At 44.0% G+C, this 20,917-nt stretch overlaps 1 protein-coding gene across 1 annotated transcript; it reads right to left on the reverse strand.

The window, feature by feature from the left end:
• Positions 1–1,300: 1,300 nt before the first annotated feature.
• Positions 1,301–15,245, reverse strand: LOC127007152 (uncharacterized). The gene is made up of 7 exons (XM_050877834.1): positions 15,047–15,245; positions 4,478–4,549; positions 3,961–4,132; positions 3,401–3,595; positions 2,914–3,028; positions 2,667–2,736; positions 1,301–2,137 (listed from the first exon to the last, which is right to left on the reverse strand). The coding sequence occupies exons 1-7, from the start codon at positions 15,108–15,110 to the stop codon at positions 2,010–2,012; spliced, it is 816 nt and encodes a 271-aa protein (XP_050733791.1). The 5' UTR covers positions 15,111–15,245; the 3' UTR covers positions 1,301–2,009.
• Positions 15,246–20,917: the final 5,672 nt, after the last annotated feature.

Genomic DNA, 20,917 nt, shown 5'->3' on the forward strand with positions numbered 1-20,917 from the left:
GTTGTCCATCAAATTCATGAAAACAAATTATCGTATGCATGTTTGTGTTATTGTAAGCCCGCTATCTTATCTCTTGCATCAGGTTGCGTTCTCTCCCTGGGAATATGATTTTTTGCTATGGCGCTGAAGGTTATGTTCAAGGAAGAGATAAAAATACATGGCTGCATAGATGAACATACAACACAGACCTAATTTTTTTAACAGCAATGGAAAATGAAGGGCAGCAAAAACATAACACACAAAAGTCCGATATAAAACAACAAGTCACTAGAACACAAAGAAACAATACAACAACAATAGTAAAACAAAACAAAATAAAAATCGCTGGTCCAGACTAGTCCCTAAAAATCTATCTCCATACTTCGTCAATTCCTATCGCCATTTTTTTTTCGCATTAGAGAAGGCCGTCAAACACAATTAAGATGAATAAAAGCCCGCAAAATTTCTGCTGCCCCAAAGAAAAAGACAAAAAAAAGACAAGTCCAAAAGAGTCTTAGACGGCTCCAGAGGTGTCTTGATGCTTCCTCCTGGAGAGAGTTCACGTCACAGACAGGTGGAGATACAGCCAGAGGAAGAAGTTCAAGTTCACTCCATATCAGCTCGCCCAATTTCTTCGCTCCATCTGATCCAAAGCCTGTCCTGACCTACCCTAATACACTTCAAGACACCTTCCCACCCGAAGCTGACATCTCTTTTTGCAACTCCCTTTCTTTGCTTATGCAGGAGAAGTGTTCTTTCTTTGTCTCTTCGTTTCTTTTTTTTTTTTTTGGAATGGAATTGGAACTTTACATATAGTTTCCAGTTAAGGAACAAAATTATATCATGTAAATTAATGCATACAGATTATTAATTTACAAGTGTAGTACAAGACTAACCTCTGCAGGGTGCGTGGAGCCTTGGGAGAGGTGAAGGAATGGCTACGGGGATAAACTACTGTACCTGTTAGCAGATAAATTGCATCTTATTCTCTCATGATATATTTCTTTTGGGAGTACTTTAGATTGTTACATAGCCTAAAGTACAACGAAAGTGTGTGTGTGTGTGTGTGTGTGTGTGTGTGTGTGTGTGTGTGTGTGTGTGTGTGTGTGTGTGTGTGTGTGTGTGTGTGTGTGTGTGTGTGTGTGTGTGTGTGTGTGTGTGTGTGTGTGTGTGTGTGTTTGAAAAGTCATAAATTTATTCAGCTTTCCTCTAATCTTAGAATTAAAGGTTATTATATGTATGTACGCTGGAATACATTTAGTTTTGGAGTGTATGGAATCAAAAAGCTAGACAACTCAGATAAAAGATTAAAAAGACATGATCTGATGGATTCCTTTATTCATTGTCTAATACAGAGGGGGGATAGCAAACAGCCTAGGTGATTTGGAAGGTAAAATGCGTGTATTCATGTTTTATTTTCATAAAGAAATTGATTTGGTATATGTGAAAAAAATGAAATGCATGGTGTTGAATTTAAAAAATAAATAAAATAAAGAACAGAAAAGGAGGAGGAAAGGAAGGGGTGATAGATGTAGTAGTTGTAGTAGGAGTAGCACAGTAGTAGTAGTAGTAGTAGTAGTAGTAGTAGTAGTAGTAGTAGTAAAAGTAGCAGTGATAGAAGTGGCATAGTAGGAGAAACAGAAGTAGTAACGGTAGTAGTAGCAGTAGTAGTAGTAGTAGTAGTAGTAGTAGTAGTAGTAGTAGTAGTAGTAGTAGTAGTAGTAGTAGTAGTAGTAGTAGTAGTAAAAGTAGCAGTGATAGAAGTAGCATAGTAGGAGAAACAGATGTAGTACCGGTGGTAGTAGCAGTAGTGGTGGTGGTGGCAGCAGCAGCTTAAGTAGTACATTTAAAAAGAAAGAGTGGGACGGAGAGAAGAAAAAAGGAGAAAAAGAAAGAAGAATTGTCAAGGAAGAAGTTGTATGAGATATTTCATGTTCCTTCTCCTCTGCCTCCATCTCTTCTTTCTCTTCGTTCTGTCTTCACCCCTCCACCTGTACCACCCCCTTTCCCTTCTCTTCCTCCTGTGCCATTCATTTTCCCCCTCCAGTAATGATATCCGAAATGTTGATGTCCTTGAGGATTTCGTTGATGGCGGTCTCCAGTGCATGGGCGAGGGCGGGCTGGAGTACGCCCCACACTGCGTCGAAAATAGCTGGGGCTGGAGAGGAGAAAGATAAAAGGATAAAGACATGGGAGGAGTAGATGAGGTTTATGGATTGTGGAGCATACCGGCGGGACGGTGGAGGGGTGGAGAAGAGCAAGGACGTGGAATGAAGTCAGGTAACAATCACTACTACTACTACTACTACTACTGCTACTACTGCTACTACTACAACTACAAGGCCTGTGAAGCATCCGATACCAGAACCCTAGAACTGAGAAAAACTCGGGCCCGCAACCCATCAAACTCCTTTCTGCTTTCCAAATCCTGAAGTAACTTATTTCTAAAGACACACTCAGACACATCCTCTCAGCTCCCAGGCTCCTGTTGGCCCCCGAAGTTTGTTGGGTGTAAGGAACCATGTAATCCCTTTCCCTTACATGCTTCTACTATTACTACTACTACTACTACTACTACTACTGTCAGGGGCAACCAGAATATCATTAGTCACATAAATTCACCAACACCACAATGCATGAATCTAAAGTGAATCAGTTAAACGAGAAAAGCCAAGCTAATAACTCACCAATGTCACTAGCCACGGAGTTGATAAGGTCTGACATTTCGCCACAGCCCAGGATACACTCCAGTTCAAGCTGAAGAAATTAAAGAGTGAAGTAAATAATGTGCCTCGATATTCTTATTCTTTTCACATTCTTTTTTTTTATCTGAAATTCTTATCTTGCAATCCTAAGGGCGCCTCAGCGTAAGCAGAAAAAAGTTTTTGAAATGAAGGGATTTAATCAGTACTAAAAGGAACTTGAACAGGTTACCTCAAGGGTTTTGAAGGAGATATCAAAAGTAAGGTCCTTGATGGAGGCGTGGTCTGTCAGGACGTTATAGGAGACCTTGGCACCCCCGCTGAAGCCTGCGGCGTACGTGTCCAACCTGAGAACATCAAGAACAGGAGTGTATGTGCGTACATCTTCATGCACGAAGATATCAAAAAAGATTTGAAATATCTACCAGGCATATAATGATCCTCTTCTTGGCCTAGTAAAAGTATTCACTCCTAAGTACATTTGTTCTGAAAAAAAAGAGGGGGGTGAAAAAGCCAGGATGTTAATTATGCAAAGGGTATCGAGGGATCCCCGATTTTCCCATAGATCGGCTAACTGGGTTCAAAGCTCACTACGGGAAGCTTACTGGGTGGATCAAATGGTAAGTTACATTCATACAGTTAGTCAGAGAATCGCTACACCAGTTAGTCAATATATTAGGTCACATAACTTCTATTTCCTCACTCTAAATCCTTCTCACCTGTAGTCTCCGCTGCCAAAGACCGGGAAGAGGGAGGAAACGAGACCATCCACGTCGTACTCCCCCTCTATGTGGAAGTTATCAAGGCGGAACTCAAAGGCGAACTTCTGCGTGATGCCGACGGAAATGTTGACCGAGCAGATGATGTACTGGGCGAGGTTCTTCACCAAGGTATTGTTCACAAAGCCGTCCATCCTGCAGTTGAGGGAAGAGATAGACGAAAGGTTTTCCACTTGACCATTAGTACCATTATACTATAGGCTCAAGGGCTAATGCGCCGGAGATGAACACTGAGGCCACGCGCAGCTAAAACGTACGTATGCCCACAACTTGCCTATTACTCCTACCAAAGGCAACTGACCTTTATAGTAACATTATACAGCAAGTCTCTTTAACATGCTATAAGAGGAACATCACATTGGTTTATTTTTTAGCCTATATTAGCTTGGCTTTTGTATAGGAACATAGTATTGCGTTCTTTTTTAATATTTATAAGCATATTTAATTATAGAAACAGCAACTTGCATTCTTCTTCGTAAGCAAAACGTAACACAGCCCACCTGAGTTTTGGGAGGTCGATGTGGAAGTTAATCAGCGGGATGGGGCCGAAAGGATCCAGGGGAGGGATGCCAAGCCCGGGCATGCCCTCGCTCATGATGGGCCGAGCTGCCTCCAGGCCATCCACAATGAGATTAGCCAGAGGTCCATCGCCAGGGGGGTCGAAGCAGCCCTCTGGTGAGGAAAAGGTGAAGTAAAGACCCTCATGCCGTGTCTGAAAGTCCTCAGATCTTTCAGCTTCACTAAACAGCACATACAATACTCTGCTCTTTTGTATTCTCTGGTCCTTTAAAGAGATTACGTGGAGGTGCGTTGCGGAGGAAAAGGTGATGAGGTTTTAAGAATGTGTTTACGATGAGAAATAGTGGAGGGAAGTTAAGGGATTATGAGATACGGACAGACAGATAGATAAGTAGGCAGATAAAACAACAGGTAGATGCGTAGATAATTAGAGTGGAAGGTGATATGGTTCGGAAGACATGACTATGTTGAGGAAAGACGGATCCTCACTCTACTCACCAAGCACTTCTGAAGACCCGGTGCCCAGCAGGGCAACAAAGAACAGAGCCACTAGTCCCTTCATGGCTGTACCTGAAAGCAATAAAATGGTTTTTATAAGCAATGGTCATGTTGGATGAGAGAGATCAAAGAAGGAAAGGGGAGAGGAGGAGAAAGATGAGGTAATAAAGGAGAGAATAAAGAAGGGAGAGGAAGAGAAGAGAGAGAAGAAAGAAGAAAGAAAAATGGAAACTTAGAAATGCAGGCAGCAGAAAGCCTATTGGCTCATTACGAGGTTGCCCGCTCTGGAGATTTAATCTGCTCGACAGCCACTAGGTGCCCGCAGAGCAGATGAAAACACTTCGGTATTCAGTTTACTCATGACGCAACGAAATGACAGTCGATTTGATTTTTAATGGAGTTGATGGAATTCGCAATTACCACTTTTGAGGAAAGATTGTTCCAGTAGCGGATGACTCTGTTAGAAAAGAAACGCCCGCCAGTGTCTGTGCTGTATCGACTCGATTAAATGGTTACATTTTATTTCTAGTTACTGAGTTGTTTTGCAGTTCAAAGAACTTTGAGTGATCGATGTTATTGATATTTTACAGGTACTTGAGGACTTGAATCATATCCCCTCGCAGGCGTCTTTTCTTCAGTGTAAAGAGGTTGAGTCGCTTGAGTCGTTCCTCATACGGTTGGACCCTTAAGGTTGTAATAATTTTCTGGCGCATCGTTGAACCCTTTCCAGTAATTCAATGTCCTTCCTGTAAGTAGAGGACCAGAACTGTACTGCATACTCGAGATGCGGTCTTACCACGGAAGTATACAAGGATACCATTACGTCTGGTGTTTGTTATACATTCGAAGTTCCTCGCTATGAACCCGAGCATAATGTTGGCTTAGCCACTCAACGCTAACAATCTCTATTCTAAACCAGTTATCAACAACAAACCAAAGACTCGCTATCTCCTACAATGCACGTGAAACAAGATGCCCAAGAACAAGGGGAACGAGAAACTTTTCGGGCTGCTTCTACTTCACCTTGAATGAACCAAAGGCTGCGTGTGTGCTGACTGACTGACTGCCTTCTCTTCCCCTAGCTGTCCCGCCGGAGGCAATGCTGGCAGTGAGCTACAACAGGTTTATTAATTTATCCTAAGCACTTCTGACCCTCGTGGGAGCTAACAGGTGTAGAGGAATACGTAAAACTCGCGCGAGAGAAGACAGGTGTGGTTTATGCCTGCCTGCGTGTCTGTCTGTTTGTTTATTTCTCTCCTAGTAGCAGTAGTAGTACAGTTGTTGTAGCTGTAGTGGCAGTGGTAATAGTAGTAGTAGTAGTGGTGGTAGTAGTATAGGTTATACACGCATACCCTACAAATATCACCAGCAGCAGTCCAAATTTATGAAAACAAATAATCGTCAATACGTTTGTGTTGTTGTAGGCCTTGCTATCTTATCTCCTGCACAGCGTTGCGTCCTCTGCCTGGGGAACTTTGCTATATTGCTAAAGGTTATGTTCAAGGAAGCGATAGAGATACATAGCTACATAGATGATCAGTTCCTTTTTTACAAGTGGAAGCAGCTCAAGGGAAACAAAACACGAAAAAAAAGTTAGAAAATGAAAAAAAGCTGGTTAGAAAAAAAAAAGACGTTTTATTTGGAGTACAGGAAGCAGCTCAAGGGCAAAAGAAATAAAAAAAAAAATTCGCTAATCACTGCCCCTATTAAAAAAGAAAGTGAATTAATGAAAAAGGCACTGCTGGGTGATGATGAAGAGACAGCAGGAGTAAGTGTGTAGTAAGTGGGTAATAAATGGTGGGAAGTAAGTGGATAGTAAGTAGGTAGTAAATGGTAGTAAGTGGTAGAAAGTGGGTAGGAAGTGGGAAGTAAGTGGGTAGTAAATGGGTAGTAAGTGGGTAGTAAGTGGTAGTAAGTGGTAGTAAGTGAGTAGTAAGTGGCAGAAAGTGGTATTAAGTGGGTAGGAAGTGGGAAGTAAATTAGTAGTAAGTGGTAGAAAGTGGGAGAAGGTGATAGTAAGTGGTAGTAAGTGGTAGTCAGTGGATAGTAAGTGGTAGTAAGTGGTAGGAAGTAAGTGGGTAGTAAGTTAGTAATAGTAAGTGGTAGCAAGTGGTAGTAAGTGGTAGTTAGTAGGACGTAAGTGGGTAGTAAGTGGATAGTAAGTGGTAGCAAGTGGTAGTAAGTGGGTAGTAAGTGGTAGTAAGCCGGTAGTAAGTGGTAGCAAGTGGTAGTAAGTCGGTAGTAAGTGGTAGCAAGTGGTAGTAAGTGGGTAGTAATTGGTAGAAAGTGGTAGTAAGTAGTAGTAAGTGGGTAGTAAGTGGTAGCAAGTGGTATCAAGTGGTAGTAAGTGGGTAGTAAGTGGTAGTAAGTGGGTAGTAATTGGTAGTAAGTGGTAGTAAGTGGGTAGTAAGTGGGTAGTAAGTGGGTAATAAGTGGTAGTAAGTGGGTAGTAATTGGTAGAAAGTGGTAGTAAGTAGTAGTAAGTGGGTAGTAAGTGGTAGCAAGTGGTAGTAAGTGGGTAGGAAGTGGGAAGTAAGTGGGTAGGAAGTGGGAAGTGGGTAGTAAGTGGGTAGTAAGTAATAGTGAGTGGTAGTAAGTGGGTAGTAAGTGGTATAGTCTGTTCACTTAAGTCCGACCCAAGCTGACAACATAAACCTAAGCGTGTTTGCAAGCTGAGTGTTGATTGGCTACTGCTTTTGCTTCCAAGTTTTCTTTAACCTCTGTTTGTGTTTATCTGATGCAGCACTTTTTTGCTAATCTGCACTGTGCTTACGAACACGCTTAGGTTTATGTTGTCAGCTTGGGTCAGACGTATTGATGTGCTTCTTTCTCTCTTTCCTAGACATTTCAATATCTTAATTCTCTAATCCTTTTCATTCTTTCCTACCCTTTACCCTCTGCTGGCTTGGCCTCTTCTTCTAAAGTGTTTTAAGGGGCTTTACGATATACAATTATTACATTACCTCCTATTAGTTAAAAAAAGGGTACTGAATCCTGGACCTGGTGTGGTACTGTCAGGTGCGCCTATTGAGGGAAGAGAAAGGACAGTAGGAGTGTTTGTATATGGAGTAGGTTCGTTCAGTGATCTGTCCGGCCTTGTCATATCGCTCCCCACGAACTTTTCATGTTCTCTTTGTCCTTTCAACAGCCTTATCATAGTCTGTCTGTTTCTCTTCCCATGCAACATTTTCTTTTTTTTTCCTGGGAACGCCAACAACGAAAACATCCTCTCTCTCTCTCTCTCTCTCTCTCTCTCTCTCTCTCTCTCTTAATTTAATCACATGTTTAGTACATTAGTACAGCAATATTTTTTTCCTAAGCTGAAGTTCCCCCGACCGGTGGGGAGTTATTCAAAAGCCTCTGCCGAGATTACATTTGTTTTCTAACAATAATTTACGTGTTTAGAATTATTTACAAGCGTTTGCATTTACGCTTTTGCGGTGGGTGTAGGTGTAGCCACCTGTGGGACGCAACCTTCATCTGCTTACTGGATAGTTGTGTCACGTCCACATCAACATTCAGCAGTGAGGTTGTTTCACAACACCACCGCTGCGATGGAGAAGGCACTTTGGTGGGTGATGGAGGGCCCTTGGGGGGGGGAGGGGAAGAGAGAGAGAGAGAGAGAGAGAGAGAGAGAGAGAGAGAGAGAGAGAGAGAGAGAGAGAGAGAGAGAGAGAGAGAGAGAGAGAGAGACATTGTTGTTTGAGTTACTGCGTAGAAGAAACACCGAAACAGAGAATTATTGTTTTGGTGTTTCTTCTATATATATATATATATATATATATATATATATATATATATATATATATATATATATATATATATATATTTATATATCATTTAGTGGGGGTGATTGAGGAGTAAAGTGACCGGTAGAAGTGCAAGGGTGAACACACACACACACACACACACACACACACACACACACACACACACACATCCTTGAAAAAAAACATATAAAAAAACTATCGAAAAAATCACTCAAGGTTCTCACTTCTATCTCCCTCCATGGAAAAATTATAATGAAAACGAAAACCGTATATCTATTTTCTGGGTGGTAAAAAAAATGTATACGAGATTCTGTTATCAAAAAGAGATCTATATTCCATTTCCAATAGTCACCGCTGCTTAATGTTCTACCTTGCCCAAACCTGCCTTACCTTACCCTACAGCTCCCTTGCTCTGTCCCGCCTCGCTGAAACCCACTTTGACCTACCTCAACTATACCAAATTAATGATATGTCAGAAGGGATGTCGAAGGAGACAACCCTTTTCCCGGGCCTCAAAGACTGTACTTATCCTCCTCGATCACCTACATGCAAAGAACATTCAAATCCAACTCCATTCTTTCTGGCTTTGGAATGACAAACTTTAGGGTGGTGACGCTAAATCAATCATTAACTTTTTTTTTTTTACAGTAGAGGAAGCAGTTCAAGGGCAAAAAAACAACAACAAAAAACCCCAGAAAACAATAATGAAAAAAAAGCCCGCTACTCACTGCTCCTACGAAGTGTCAAGAGGAGTGGCCGAAAGATAGGTCAGTTTCGGGAGGAGAGGTGTCCTGATACCCTATTGTTATTGAAAGGAGTATAATAAAACATTTTGTATCGCAATGTACCGTACGAAACACGAGATAAAGATATGATAAGACGAAAGATGGGAGCCACTGAGATGTTTTAATGAATTACCTTTTTTATAGTAAAGGAGGCAGCTCAAGGGGCGAAATAAGGATTAGATTAAAAAAGGCCGGCTATAGCGCTGCTCCTGCAAGTAGATGATAGAGTTGCAGAGATGGACAAAATCGGATGGAGTAGTGTCTGATTAAAAAAAGGAATGTGAATGATTGATTGTGGCGTTCCATCAAGGCGCAGCAACTACATAAAAAAAAATGGCATATCTAAAATTTCCCTTGAGATAGACAGCCTTTCAGAAGAGCAGACAAGCCTATATTTTGTCTTGGGAGTGGGCAGGCAGGTGTCTGGGGGTGCAAGCCAAGTTTAAGAGGGTGAATGTCCCTCCAAATAAGCCCCTCCCCTTGCCCCTGTGATGTCGTGAGTTGAAGAGACATAAGAGTTTGCCCTGAGGAGATAAGTTTTCTCTCTTATCGGGAACTTTACAACAAAATGAAAGTTTATAATTATGTCTGCAGCGGGGGAGAGAGAGAGAGAGAGAGAGAGAGAGAGAGAGAGAATGAAATGGTAACTCTTACTTAGCTTTCACAACTCATGGAATACACAGACATAAAACGTGTCGAAAAAATACCAATAAAATGAAAATTACTTATATTCTCTCTCTCTCTCTCTCTCTCTCTCTCTCTCAGGCCCGTCAGAATGGCCCTCGGCACTTCCCCTCCCTCTCCTCTCCTCCCCTCCCCTCCCCTTCCCTCCCTACTTCAGTTCATCATTTAATTCATCTCCCACCCTCCCTTCACCCTCCTCCTCCTCCTCCTCCCCCCCATCTTCTCCTCTCCTCCTGCCCCTCTGCTCCTCCTCCTCCCCTTTCCCTCCCCACCCATCACGCCACCTCCCCCTCCTCCCTTCTCTCCCCCTCCTCCCCAGTGTGTCGGATTCATTTATGCAATATCCAAAGCACAGATTCTTCTTCCCTTCCTTTACTCTCATTTTCTCTTCCCTTTTCCTTTTCTTTCTTCCCCTTCCTCACTTCCCCTCTCTCTCTTTCTCCTTTCTCCTCCTTCCCTTCCCTTCCCTTCCCTTCCCCTCTTTCTAACCCCATTTTCTTTCCCCTCTCTACGTCCTTCTCTTTATCTATTTTCTTCCTTGTCCCTTCCTCTCCCTTCTTTTTCTCTCTTCTACTCCCATCCCTTTCCCATTACCCCTCCCTTTTCTCCTCCTTCTATCTTCATTTTTTTATCTTATTATTTTCTCTTCTTAATATTTTCCTTACCTCCACTTCCTTTACTTTCTCGCTACTCCCTCCTTCTTTTTCCTACATATGTCTTCCTTTTTCCTCCATTTCTTTTCCTCTCCTTCCCTTCTCCCCCACACACACACACACTTTTTTTTTCTGAAAGCAGGAAACGCTGAAATTTTGCGAACAAGACAATAGAAGAAGATGGAAAAGGAGGAGGAGGAGGAAGAGGAGGAGGAGAATAAATGAATAAATAATGATAACAAGGGACACATGTTTTAAGTGCAAGGCCATTTGATGCACTAACAAGGCCATTTAAAAAGGAGGAGGAGGAGGAGGAGATGCAGGAGGAGGAGGAGGAGGTAAAAAAAGTGGGCATATGAAAAGAAAAGAAAGAAAACAGGGGACAGATAGATTTATTGCAAGGAATTTTCATGCACTAACAAGGGCATCTGAAAGAGAGGAGAGGAGGAGGAGGAGGAGGAGGAGGAGGAGGAGGAGGAACGATAACAGGGAAGATATGGGATTACTGGGAGGGCCTTCCATGCACTAACAATGGTATTTGACGGGAGAGGAGGAGGAAGAGGAGGAGGAGGAGGAGGAGGAGGAGGAGGAAGGATAACAGGGAAGATATGGGATTATTGGGAGGGCTTTTTATGCACTAACAATGGTATTTGACAGGATGGTAGAAGTAGGAGGAGGAGGAGGACAGGAAGAGGAGGAAGAGGAACAGGGGAGGGAGCACTGGGATGGGTAGTGAGGCAGTGGTGGTGGTGGTGGTGGTGGTAGTTGTGAGGTGAGGGCAGCACCAGTGGAGTAGTTGTGTCCGGGCCTGGTGTATGTGTGTGTAAGTGTGCTGCGGGCGTGTGTGCACAGTTGGCGCGCGCGTGAAGGCGTGTGCGTGTATGTGCGTGTGAGAGACGAGGTATTAACGCATCCTTTGCTTGCCTTTCGTCTCCCAAGATCTCGATTAGTTTCTGCGACGTCCTTTCCAAAGAAATCAGGGGAAGGGGGGAAGAGCTTGTGCTATGTGAGAATCCAACAGCCTCCTCCTCCTCCTCCTCCTCCTCCTCCTCCTCCTCCTTTTCCTTCCCATTCCCTTCCCCCTTTCCCCCATCCTCCCCCTCCTTGTTCCCATCCTTAATCCTCCAGCATCTTCGTCTCCATCTCTCTCAAGTCTCACGAACAAGGACAGCTAGAGTAAGAGAGAGAGAGAGAGAGTGAGAAAGAGTGAGAGAGTTCCCTTCACCGCCCCCTTCGTTGTCAGACTCACCCCTCCACCCACCCACCTACCTACCTACCGGCACCTCTTGCCTGCCCCCTCCCGTCCTCCTCGTCCTCCTTCCCACGACCTTGAGATTGAAGAACTGCGTGTGAGAAAGGAGGGTGGAGCAAAAAAAAAAAAAAAGAGAAAACAAGAGAAAACAAAACAAAAGAAGGGCGATACTTTTGGATACGAAGGGAACGCAACTGGTGAACGAAGACCAATACCACACCACCACTGCCACCACTATCACCACCACCCCCAACACCCCTAACCAAAAAGCAACACCACCAAAACTAAGCCAACCACCGAGAAAACAGAAAAGTTATCACCACAACCACCAACACCACCACCACCACCAAGCCCATCACCTCCATTACATCGCCATGCGGAGTCTCGTTATTTTCTTCGTCCTCCTCCTCGCCTCGCTTCTCCCCAGGTGAGTTAAAGGAGCAGGTGTGACGGTGGACTTAGTAGGTAAGGTATGGCAGGAAGGTAAGGTAAGCTACTCTCATGTAAGACCAAGACTGGATAGGTGAGGATAATACAGAGGATAATACAGAGAACTGAGCCTACAAGGTGTGAGGCCCAGCCGGGATATCATATTAAGTGTGTGTGTGTGTGTGTGTGTGTGTGTGTGTGTGTGTGTATGTGTGTGTGTGTGTAGGAGGCCATTCGTGAGCTGGGGCCTCAAACGGGTGGGAACGGAAGAGGAAGGGAGGGGATGGGAAGGGAGGGTGGGGAGGGGAGATAAGGGAAGGGATGGGAAGGTAGAAGAGAGAAGCTAGAAGGGGCAAGGAAAGAAAGAAAAAAGAGCGTAGAAGAGAGATGAATAGGAAAAGGGGACGAGAGAAGAGAGGAGAGGAGATGGAGAGGAAAAGAAAGAGAAGAGAGGCGAACAGAGACGATAAAAGAAGGGAAGGAGAGGAAAGGAGAGGAAAGGAAAAGAGAGGAAAGGAAAAAGAGGGGTTAGGGAAGGGAAGAAAAGAAAAGGGAAAGGAAGGAGAGGAAAAGGTTGAGAAGGGAAGGAAAGGAGAGAGTCAACCGAACAATATATAACATTGAATTATCACTCTTGTCTCTTTCCTCTTACTTTCACTTCGGCCTTGACCAAAAGAAAGAAGGGAGAGAGAAGAAAAGACTTACGTAGGGATATGAAAGACAGAAAAGGTGAGAGGAAATAGGAGAAAGGGAACAGTAAAAGAAGTTGATATACGGGAAATATTTAACTAAAATCCTAGAGCCTACTCTTTCCGACACCCTCAGCCCCGTTGTTGGGCCTCCTTGAAAGAATTGGGCAACTCTCTACCAGCCGTCTGGGTGGTTGTGCGGCATGCACCGCCTTCCTCCTTTGGGGTGTATCCCCAACGAAATACTCCCCAAAAAAGCCTAGAGCCTATTCCAACCCTTTGATCCCTCTCGCCTCCTCCTCCTCCTCCTCCTCCTCCTCGTCCTCCTCATTCTCTCCCAATGACTCCCTGACCTTCCTCGCCTCTCCTCTCCCCCGCCACTTACTTACTCATTCACTCTCACTCACTCACTCATGCACTTACCCACTCACTCGCTCACTCGCTCCTTCCTCGTTACCCGACTGAACTGGTTTTATTTATCGACAAAATCAAGAACAGGATGATGAAGAAAAGCTTGATAAAGATGAATATTAGAAAATAAAAAGAGATGATGATTGGAAATATGGTGAAGATGATGATGGTGTGTGTGTGTGTGTGTGTGTGTGTGTGTGAGTGTATATATATATATATATATATATATATATATATATATATATATATAGAGAGAGAGAGAGAGAGAGAGAGAGAGAGAGAGAGAGAGAGAGAGGAAGGGCGGTGTATGGGGGAGGTAAGTAGGTTAAAAAAAAATACAAACAATTGAATGAATACATCCCACCGTCACCACCACCACCACCACCACCACCACCGTCACCACCACCACCACCACCACCACTTCCATCATCACTACCACCCTCCCCTACCACCGTCATCCTAATCACCATCATCACCACTACTTACTTACTCAACCAGTACCAAGATCATCACCATCATCACTACCAACGTCACCTCCACACAACAAGACCCCAAATAATTTCTTCAAAACAAACACAAAACAAGCAAATGGAACCCGAATTTCATAATGACCTCTCTCACCCCTCGTGTGTGTGTGTGTGTGTGTGTGTGTGTGTGTGTGTGTGTGTGTGTGTGTGTGTGCGTGTGTGAGTGTGTGTGTGTGTGCATATACAGGTGGCTGATGCGCATAAGGACCTGATAGAGAGGGGCATGGCGGTCATCATGCACACACACACACACACACACACACACACACACACACACACACGAGGCAAGCAATGGGGACAGTGTTTGGCGGGCTTATTTTTCGATACTCTCAGAATGGCTCAGTTATTAAAAGAAAATACTCAGTAATAAATAACACTGATTCGTCACATTTAAAACTAATATATTTCTTTCAGTGTTCCTCCTTCATTTTCCTTCTTCTTCAGTATTCTCATTTTTTCATTATTGTTCCATTGTTTCAAATGCGTTATTTATACCCTCACTTTTTCGCTGCTCCTCCTCCTCCTCCTCCATCTCTTCTTTATTTCCCTCTGTTTTCTCTTTAGAGCTATTGTTTATCTTTTTCAGTCCCTTGAGTGCTGAATGGAGAGAAAGGAATAGTAGTGTGTGTGTGTGTGTGTGTGTGTGTGTGTGTGTGTGTGTGTGTGTGTGTGTGTTGTCACTACCATGTTCCCCCCCTCATTTTTTTTTAAAGGGAACAGTATAAAAATGGGAAATTATGTACGTGAAAATGTATGTAGAATGGAAAGAGAGAGAAGAGGATGGAGGAACGAAAGAAAAAAAGGGGGAGGGAAGAAGTTGAGGAGTGCATGGCCAAGGAAGGAAGGAAGAAGAGGAGGCGAGAGCAGGAGGAGGGAGTTTCCTTACTGTGTATACCCGAAGAAGAGGGGCGAGGGAGGGTAGAAGGGAGGGGTGAGCGGGGGAAGATGCGAGGGGTGAGGAGGGAAGAAGGGAGGCATGGAGGGAGGGAAGAAGGGAGGAATGGAGGGAGGGAAGAGGGGAGGGTTGGGGGGAGGTAGGATGGGAAGAGGTGCTGGAGGGAGGAAGGGAAGGGTATTGGGAGGAAGAAGGGGTGGTGGTGGAGGGAGGGAGCACAAAACCACAGGAGCCTAGGAGTCTGCAGGCAGCCAGTCATGAATACAAGCAGACCGAGTTGATTTATTTGGAATTTACATCATCAAGAATTCTATCAACTTTGAATCAACTATATTTAAACAGTCACGTGGATGTTGCAGTAATCTAATATTTGTGGTCTAGTTCTTGACTCCGTTCCATCAGAAATGGTAAAAATTGAATTCGGCGCCCTTAGCCTTACCCATACCAGACGTACCAGCGGCGTGCATGACATACCAAAAAACTGCCAGCCGCCCTTGGCACTCGGGGCCCCGGAGCGGGGCACCAGCTGCGCCCCCATCTCTCAGGTCCGGGGCCTGCCGCGGCGTGGATGTCCTCGAGGGCAGGAGGGAGGGAGTGAATGCCGCGCCGTGCGTGATAGACTGCGGGAGGAGGTGCACCGTGCATGCTCCATCGAGGGATGCACCGTGCATTCCAGGTAAGGGCGCAGCGCAAGGGAAGCAGGGAGGGGAGGGCAGCGAGGAGGGGTGGGGTGGGGTGTGGGCGGGGCGGTGGGGCGGCGGGTTGTGGGCGGCGTGGCCCGGCCCGGCCTGGCCGTGGTGCCGTCATGCTAACAGGCCTCTATTGGCGCCTTCCGCCCGCCCGCCGCTCAGCCTAATCACTTTTTCTCATTCCCACACGCACAAATTAATGCTCTTGATCGACTTCCTCCTGTTGCCCCCCCTTTGCTCCTGTCCCAGCAGCAAGGCTCTCTGTTATGCGGCCACTACGCTCCCTGCCATGTGTGGCCAAGAATTCATATTTAGTATTCCATTTGTTCTTCTCAGAAAACTTTTTTTTTAGTTTTATCACACACGATCCGCTTCCTTTCACTATCTCATCTTGTATGCGTTAAGCGTTTCTTTCAACCTCGCCAAGAATTTGTTTTTTCATCAAACGCAAACGTTTACTCTTTCAACAGGACTCTTAGTTTTCTCTCTATTCTTTTATATGTCATCTACTTCCTTTTTCGTCTTCCTCTCTCTCCACATCTGCTTAAATTTCAGGCTTACATACGTATCCCATTAGATTATTTCCTGGCAATTCAATCACAAATGTTATCACGATTTGCTCAAGTCAACTCTCTCAAATTACAAACATTTGCGAAGAAACACTGGCGCGAGTACTATTAAACAGTCCCTTTTCTCTTTGGCCATATGTAAAGGAACCACGAAAAAAGAGAGATGGCAACACTGGTCACCGTCATGGGGTTTTGCTGCATGACGCATAACCACCACCACCACCACCACCACCACCACTTTTTTCTACAACCCATTTTCATCTATCCGCATATCCATCACGACATACTTCCGGCCTCCCACCGTACTAAAAGCAACGATACACCCGCCATCTAGTGAGAAAAGTCGCGACCTAAACAATACTCTACCAAAGCCCTCTAGGAGACCTTGCCACAACATTGTAATCGTATGTTTGTTGCTATGTAAAGTGTGTTATTATGTGTTTATTATTATGTTCTTGATCTGACCTCATGACTCACGCTGTCTACCTTGTGTGTTTGTGTGTGTGCGGGGGAGGGGGGGGGGGGGGACTGTGTGTGCGGGTGGGGGGGGGGGGGGACTGTGTGTGTGTTTGTGGGTGTGTTTGGTGACGTGACGGGCCGCCCTGTAGTGTTTGTTCGTTTGTTCGTCACTAGAGGATGTCATTTATACATATGCGGCCCTCCCCTTTCCCTTACCTCCCCCTCCCCCCTTACCCCCACGACGCAACGGCAACACAAGCAACAACAACAACAACAAACAAACATATGAATAATGATAATACCTTGAATAATTATCTGCACCGTTACTTGAATTTCATTGAATCTGTTGTCGCTTTGTGATTGAAGTTTTGATTTTATTTCCTTCATAAACAGAACACCTAAACAATCATTATTATTTTTTTAAAGAGTCTATATAAATCAGTCTCGCTTCCGCGGTTGGCACATTTTATACAATATATTTATTTTCTCACAAAAGATGATCTAGATATAGCTTTTTCTATCTCTTTCTTTTTCCTCAGACACAACATGAAGTGTAATATGTTATCGAACTTACTTTTTGTTTTATATCTTCACCATCCGTCTTAATCCCTTAACCCTTCTCAAACAAGCAGATCGAAGCCATGTCTCTATATTATCTTTTTCCTCAATATAAGACACTGACGCAGCCTCTCATTGCGACAGAGAGCTTATTCCCGAACTGTTAGCCGTGTTCAGTACCCAGCCCGGTTTCGACTGGGTCAGATTAGCTAAATTCTTCGTAAGTACTTTTTGCCGAGAAATACACTGAGAATAAATGGAAACGCACTACATTAGATATACGACCCGTGCGTCACCCACGGCTCAGCGGCTCTTGGAGGTGCCCATCACTCAGACACTTCAGAAATATGCCGCCGGGGAGGGTGAACCAGTGAAGGCCCAGTTAGTGCGTCGCCCCAGCCATGAACGGTTCTGAGAAGTGGCGAGGAATGAAAAAGGGTTCAAGGGCTTGGTCGTGGCTGGGCTCTGCGGTAGGCAATCACATGACTCATATCAACGTTATCTTTTATTTTATTTGGTGACACATTTGTTTGTTTCTTTACTATAAACTGATAGCTAGCGTTCGCGTGTTCTCAGTTGCCTTTTAGTCTTGAGATAACGACTGACTTTTACAACTGGCACTAACAATAACATTTTCCATTGTTTTTATTTCTACTAACACTGCCATTTTTATTTCTGTCAGCATCACAATCACAGCCACTATATATTTTACGTCATATCTAAAAATAATTTGCTTGTTTTAGTATTTCTTCATTCACATCTTAATCTTCCTTCTTCGTTTTCTTTATTTATAGTATTCTAATTTTGTTCTTAAGTGTTTTATTGTCCAAGTATCTCTCGCGTTTTCAAATGCATTATTTGTACTCATTTTCTGGCTCTTCCTCTTCCTCCTTATTCTTCGTTGGTTTTCAGATGTGTCGTGAAAAGCACTTTAACTTGTCACACAAATTATTATGTTAGACTACTACTACTACTACTACTACTACTACTACTATTGTCACTACTACTACTACTACTACTACTACTACTGCAACCGCTACTTTTACCACTTTCATTACTATTACCACTCTTGTCGTTTCAGCACGCGCGGCCTGTCGTGTCTGCCGTGTAGGGAGGTTACCTGTGAGCTGCCCGCCGCCGTTACGCGATGTCCCTGGGGCCTCGTACTGGATATGTGCGGCTGTTGCTACGTCTGCGGCAAGGCACGTGCCCTACTAACCCTACAACCCTTTCAATGCCCCTTTGTACCCTATGCTCATATGGTTCTCTTCCCATGTTTTTTGTGCCTCTTTCTATTTCTCTCATGGCTTCTCTCTCCCCGCCTGAGCTTAAGCAGTATCGCACTTTTGTGGCTGGTGTCCCACTGTCCTGCTTCCCTCCTTCTTTGATGCGTCCAGCTGTCCTGTCCTGCCTCTCCCACTGACCTCTCTCTCTCTCTCTCTCTCTCTCTCTCTCTCTCTCTCTCTCTCTCTCTCTCTCTCTCTCTCTCTCTCTCTCTCTCTCTCTCTCTCTCTCTCTCTCTCTCTCTCTCTCTCTCTCTCCGCATGTGTCAGTGCTTCCTGTCCCCATTGTTTGCCTCAGCTGCTAACCCCTTCATGTGTCCTCTTTTTATTGACATGCTCTCTCTCTCTCTCTCTCTCTCTCTCTCTCTCTCTCTCTCTCTCTCTCTCTCTCTCTCTCTCTCTCTCTCTCTCTCTCTCTCTCTCATTACTTAGTTTTTCGAGTATTCATCATTCAATTTATAGCTTTTTTGTCTTGGTCTTTTTTCCCCTATTTATCTCTCCTTCCTTACTTTAAGAACACACTCTCAAACTCCATTATTTCCTTCCGATTCCGTCCTCTGTACTCTTATACCTTCCTATACTTAGTCTCCACGCCTGTACCTTCCCATTACTTACACTCTATTCCTAGATTTTCTATTCTCTTTCTCCTTATTCTCTCCACACTCCCATTCACGACGCTGACCATCCCTTCTCATAGTCAGCTTTCTATTTCCTAAACTCTTATACCATTAACCTCCTTTCCTACGCCCTGAAACTCGCCTTTCTTTCCTCATTATTCCTTCCCACGTCCCATCACCACGGACCTCCTTTCCTCTTGGTCAGCTTTCCTTCCCATTTCCAACACACCTTACAACCTCCCCTTCATTGCATCCCTCCATTCTTACGGCCTGAAACTCTCCTTCCCTCTCCCTTTATTCCTTTCCTACACCCCTTGACGGTCCGCTCCCATCCTCACACAATCTAATTTCTTTTCTAGGGCCCAGGCGAGACGTGTGGAGGGCAGTGGGCGTGGCATGGGCGCTGTGGCCACTCTCTAGACTGCCTGAAGCCGCACGAGGTACCGGGAGGCGACAGGGACCGACAGAGAGAGGCGGGAGGGGGTGGTAACGCCCTGGCGCTGCTCAACATGGAGGAGCCCGCGAGATGCCACCGAAGAAGGGATTCGGTGGCTGACAGCATAAGCACCTTCTTCGCGTGGTTCTCTTCGCTCTTCAGGAATGACGCGAGGGATGACTAAAGAAGAAAAAGAGAGTTGTTTGAGTGTGTGTGTGTGTGTGTGTGTGTGTGTGTGTGTGTGTGTGTGTGTGTGTGTGTGTGTGTGTGTGTGTGTGTGATTGGCTAATTGTCTGTCCGTTTGTATGTGCGTAGGCATGTCTGCTACTGGTGTGAGAGATGACTAATGAAAAAGAGACGTTCGTGCGTGTGTGTGTTTGTCTACCTGTCTGTTTACGTTTGTTTAATCGTGTGATAGCTGTTGCGTTACTTTTCCGAATTTCCTGTTTCTGTTCACATCTGTCTCTCCGTCTGTTTATCTGTCTGTCTGCCTGCCTCTGTAAGCCACGTGTGAAGCAGACAGACGTGTTGCACAATCGGACACATAACCAAATTGTACCTTGTGTGTGTGTGTGTGTGTGTGTGTGTGTGTGTGTGTGTGTGTAAGAGAAAAAGTTAATGGGATACAGGAAAGCTCTCTGCAATAATCTACACCAACTGATCATAAATAAAATAAAAAATAGGAACAGGAATCGATGCCATTAGGAAGAGAGAGATTGTTCGGCGCAAAAGATACACAAACGTTACTCTTATACTTTTGTCAATACTGTATAACCTTGTATAGACAGTACGTAACTCTATTGTAAACTCGTATTGTATTAATGTAACGAAGTCTTGTGTGTCCTAGTAACGATTTATATGATTTTATTTCAACTGTTTTAATTGTTTTCATTGTTTTGTTGTTTATTGATTATTTTTGGTATTGTTGTTGGTATCGTGACTAATTATTGCTGATATTATTGTCATATTCATTATTATTATTATTATTATTATTATTATTATTATTATTATTATTATTATTATTATTATTATTATTAGTGTAGTTTAGGAGCATCATCCCAGTATTAGTAATCAAGTACCTGTACCATACCTGCGTTGGGAGTGACCTTGAATTATACTACTACTATTACTGCTGCTACTACTACTACTATTACTACTGCTACTACTACAACTACTGCTACTATTACTACTACTACTGCTACTACTACTACTACTACTACTACTACTACTACTACTACTGCTGCTACTACTACTATTACTACTTGTTTAGCTATCAAAATTACCAATATATATCGCCTTCTCAAAAGTTTAGGGGCGAGCAATTTTTCTAACATGATACGAATTAATTGAATGCTTCTCTCTGTCTCTCTCCCTAACTCTTTATTTATATCTACTCTCTCTCTCTCTCTCTCTCTCTCTCTCTCTCTCTCTCTCTCTCTCTCTCTCTCTCTCTCTCTCTCTCTGAAGCACACCGCGTCGCTCTCAACAATGCTGTATTACTCTTCATCATCACTGTATTATATTGTCTTATTATCAATATTCACCTACAATAAAGATGTTATATATAAGAATTAGCATTACATTATGAGGGAGAAACCACGTTATGATTTATTACCCCGCGTAGCCAATGTGACGGAGATGAACACCGAGGCCACGCGCAGCTATAGCGTGTGCCCCCAACTGTACCACCTAACGTTAGCTTTGCTACAGTTACTGAGGCCACCTTGCCCTTAC

This window comes from Eriocheir sinensis, chromosome 34 (assembly GCF_024679095.1).
Source record: "Eriocheir sinensis breed Jianghai 21 chromosome 34, ASM2467909v1, whole genome shotgun sequence".
Taxonomy (NCBI): domain Eukaryota; kingdom Metazoa; phylum Arthropoda; class Malacostraca; order Decapoda; family Varunidae; genus Eriocheir; species Eriocheir sinensis.

Bases quoted from the DNA above. Each gene is read 5' to 3' on its own strand.
- LOC127007152 (XM_050877834.1), bottom strand. From the start codon at position 15,110: ATGGGGGCGCAGCTGGTGCCCCGCTCCGGGGCCCCGAGTGCCAAGGGC. The intron at 4,133-4,477 runs GTGAGTAGAGTG...TTTCCTCACCAG, and splicing joins CGGGTCTTCAGAAGTGCTTG to AGGGCTGCTTCGACCCCCCT. The intron at 3,029-3,400 runs GTGAGAAGGATT...TGATGTTCTCAG, and splicing joins TTTGGCAGCGGAGACTACAG to GTTGGACACGTACGCCGCAG.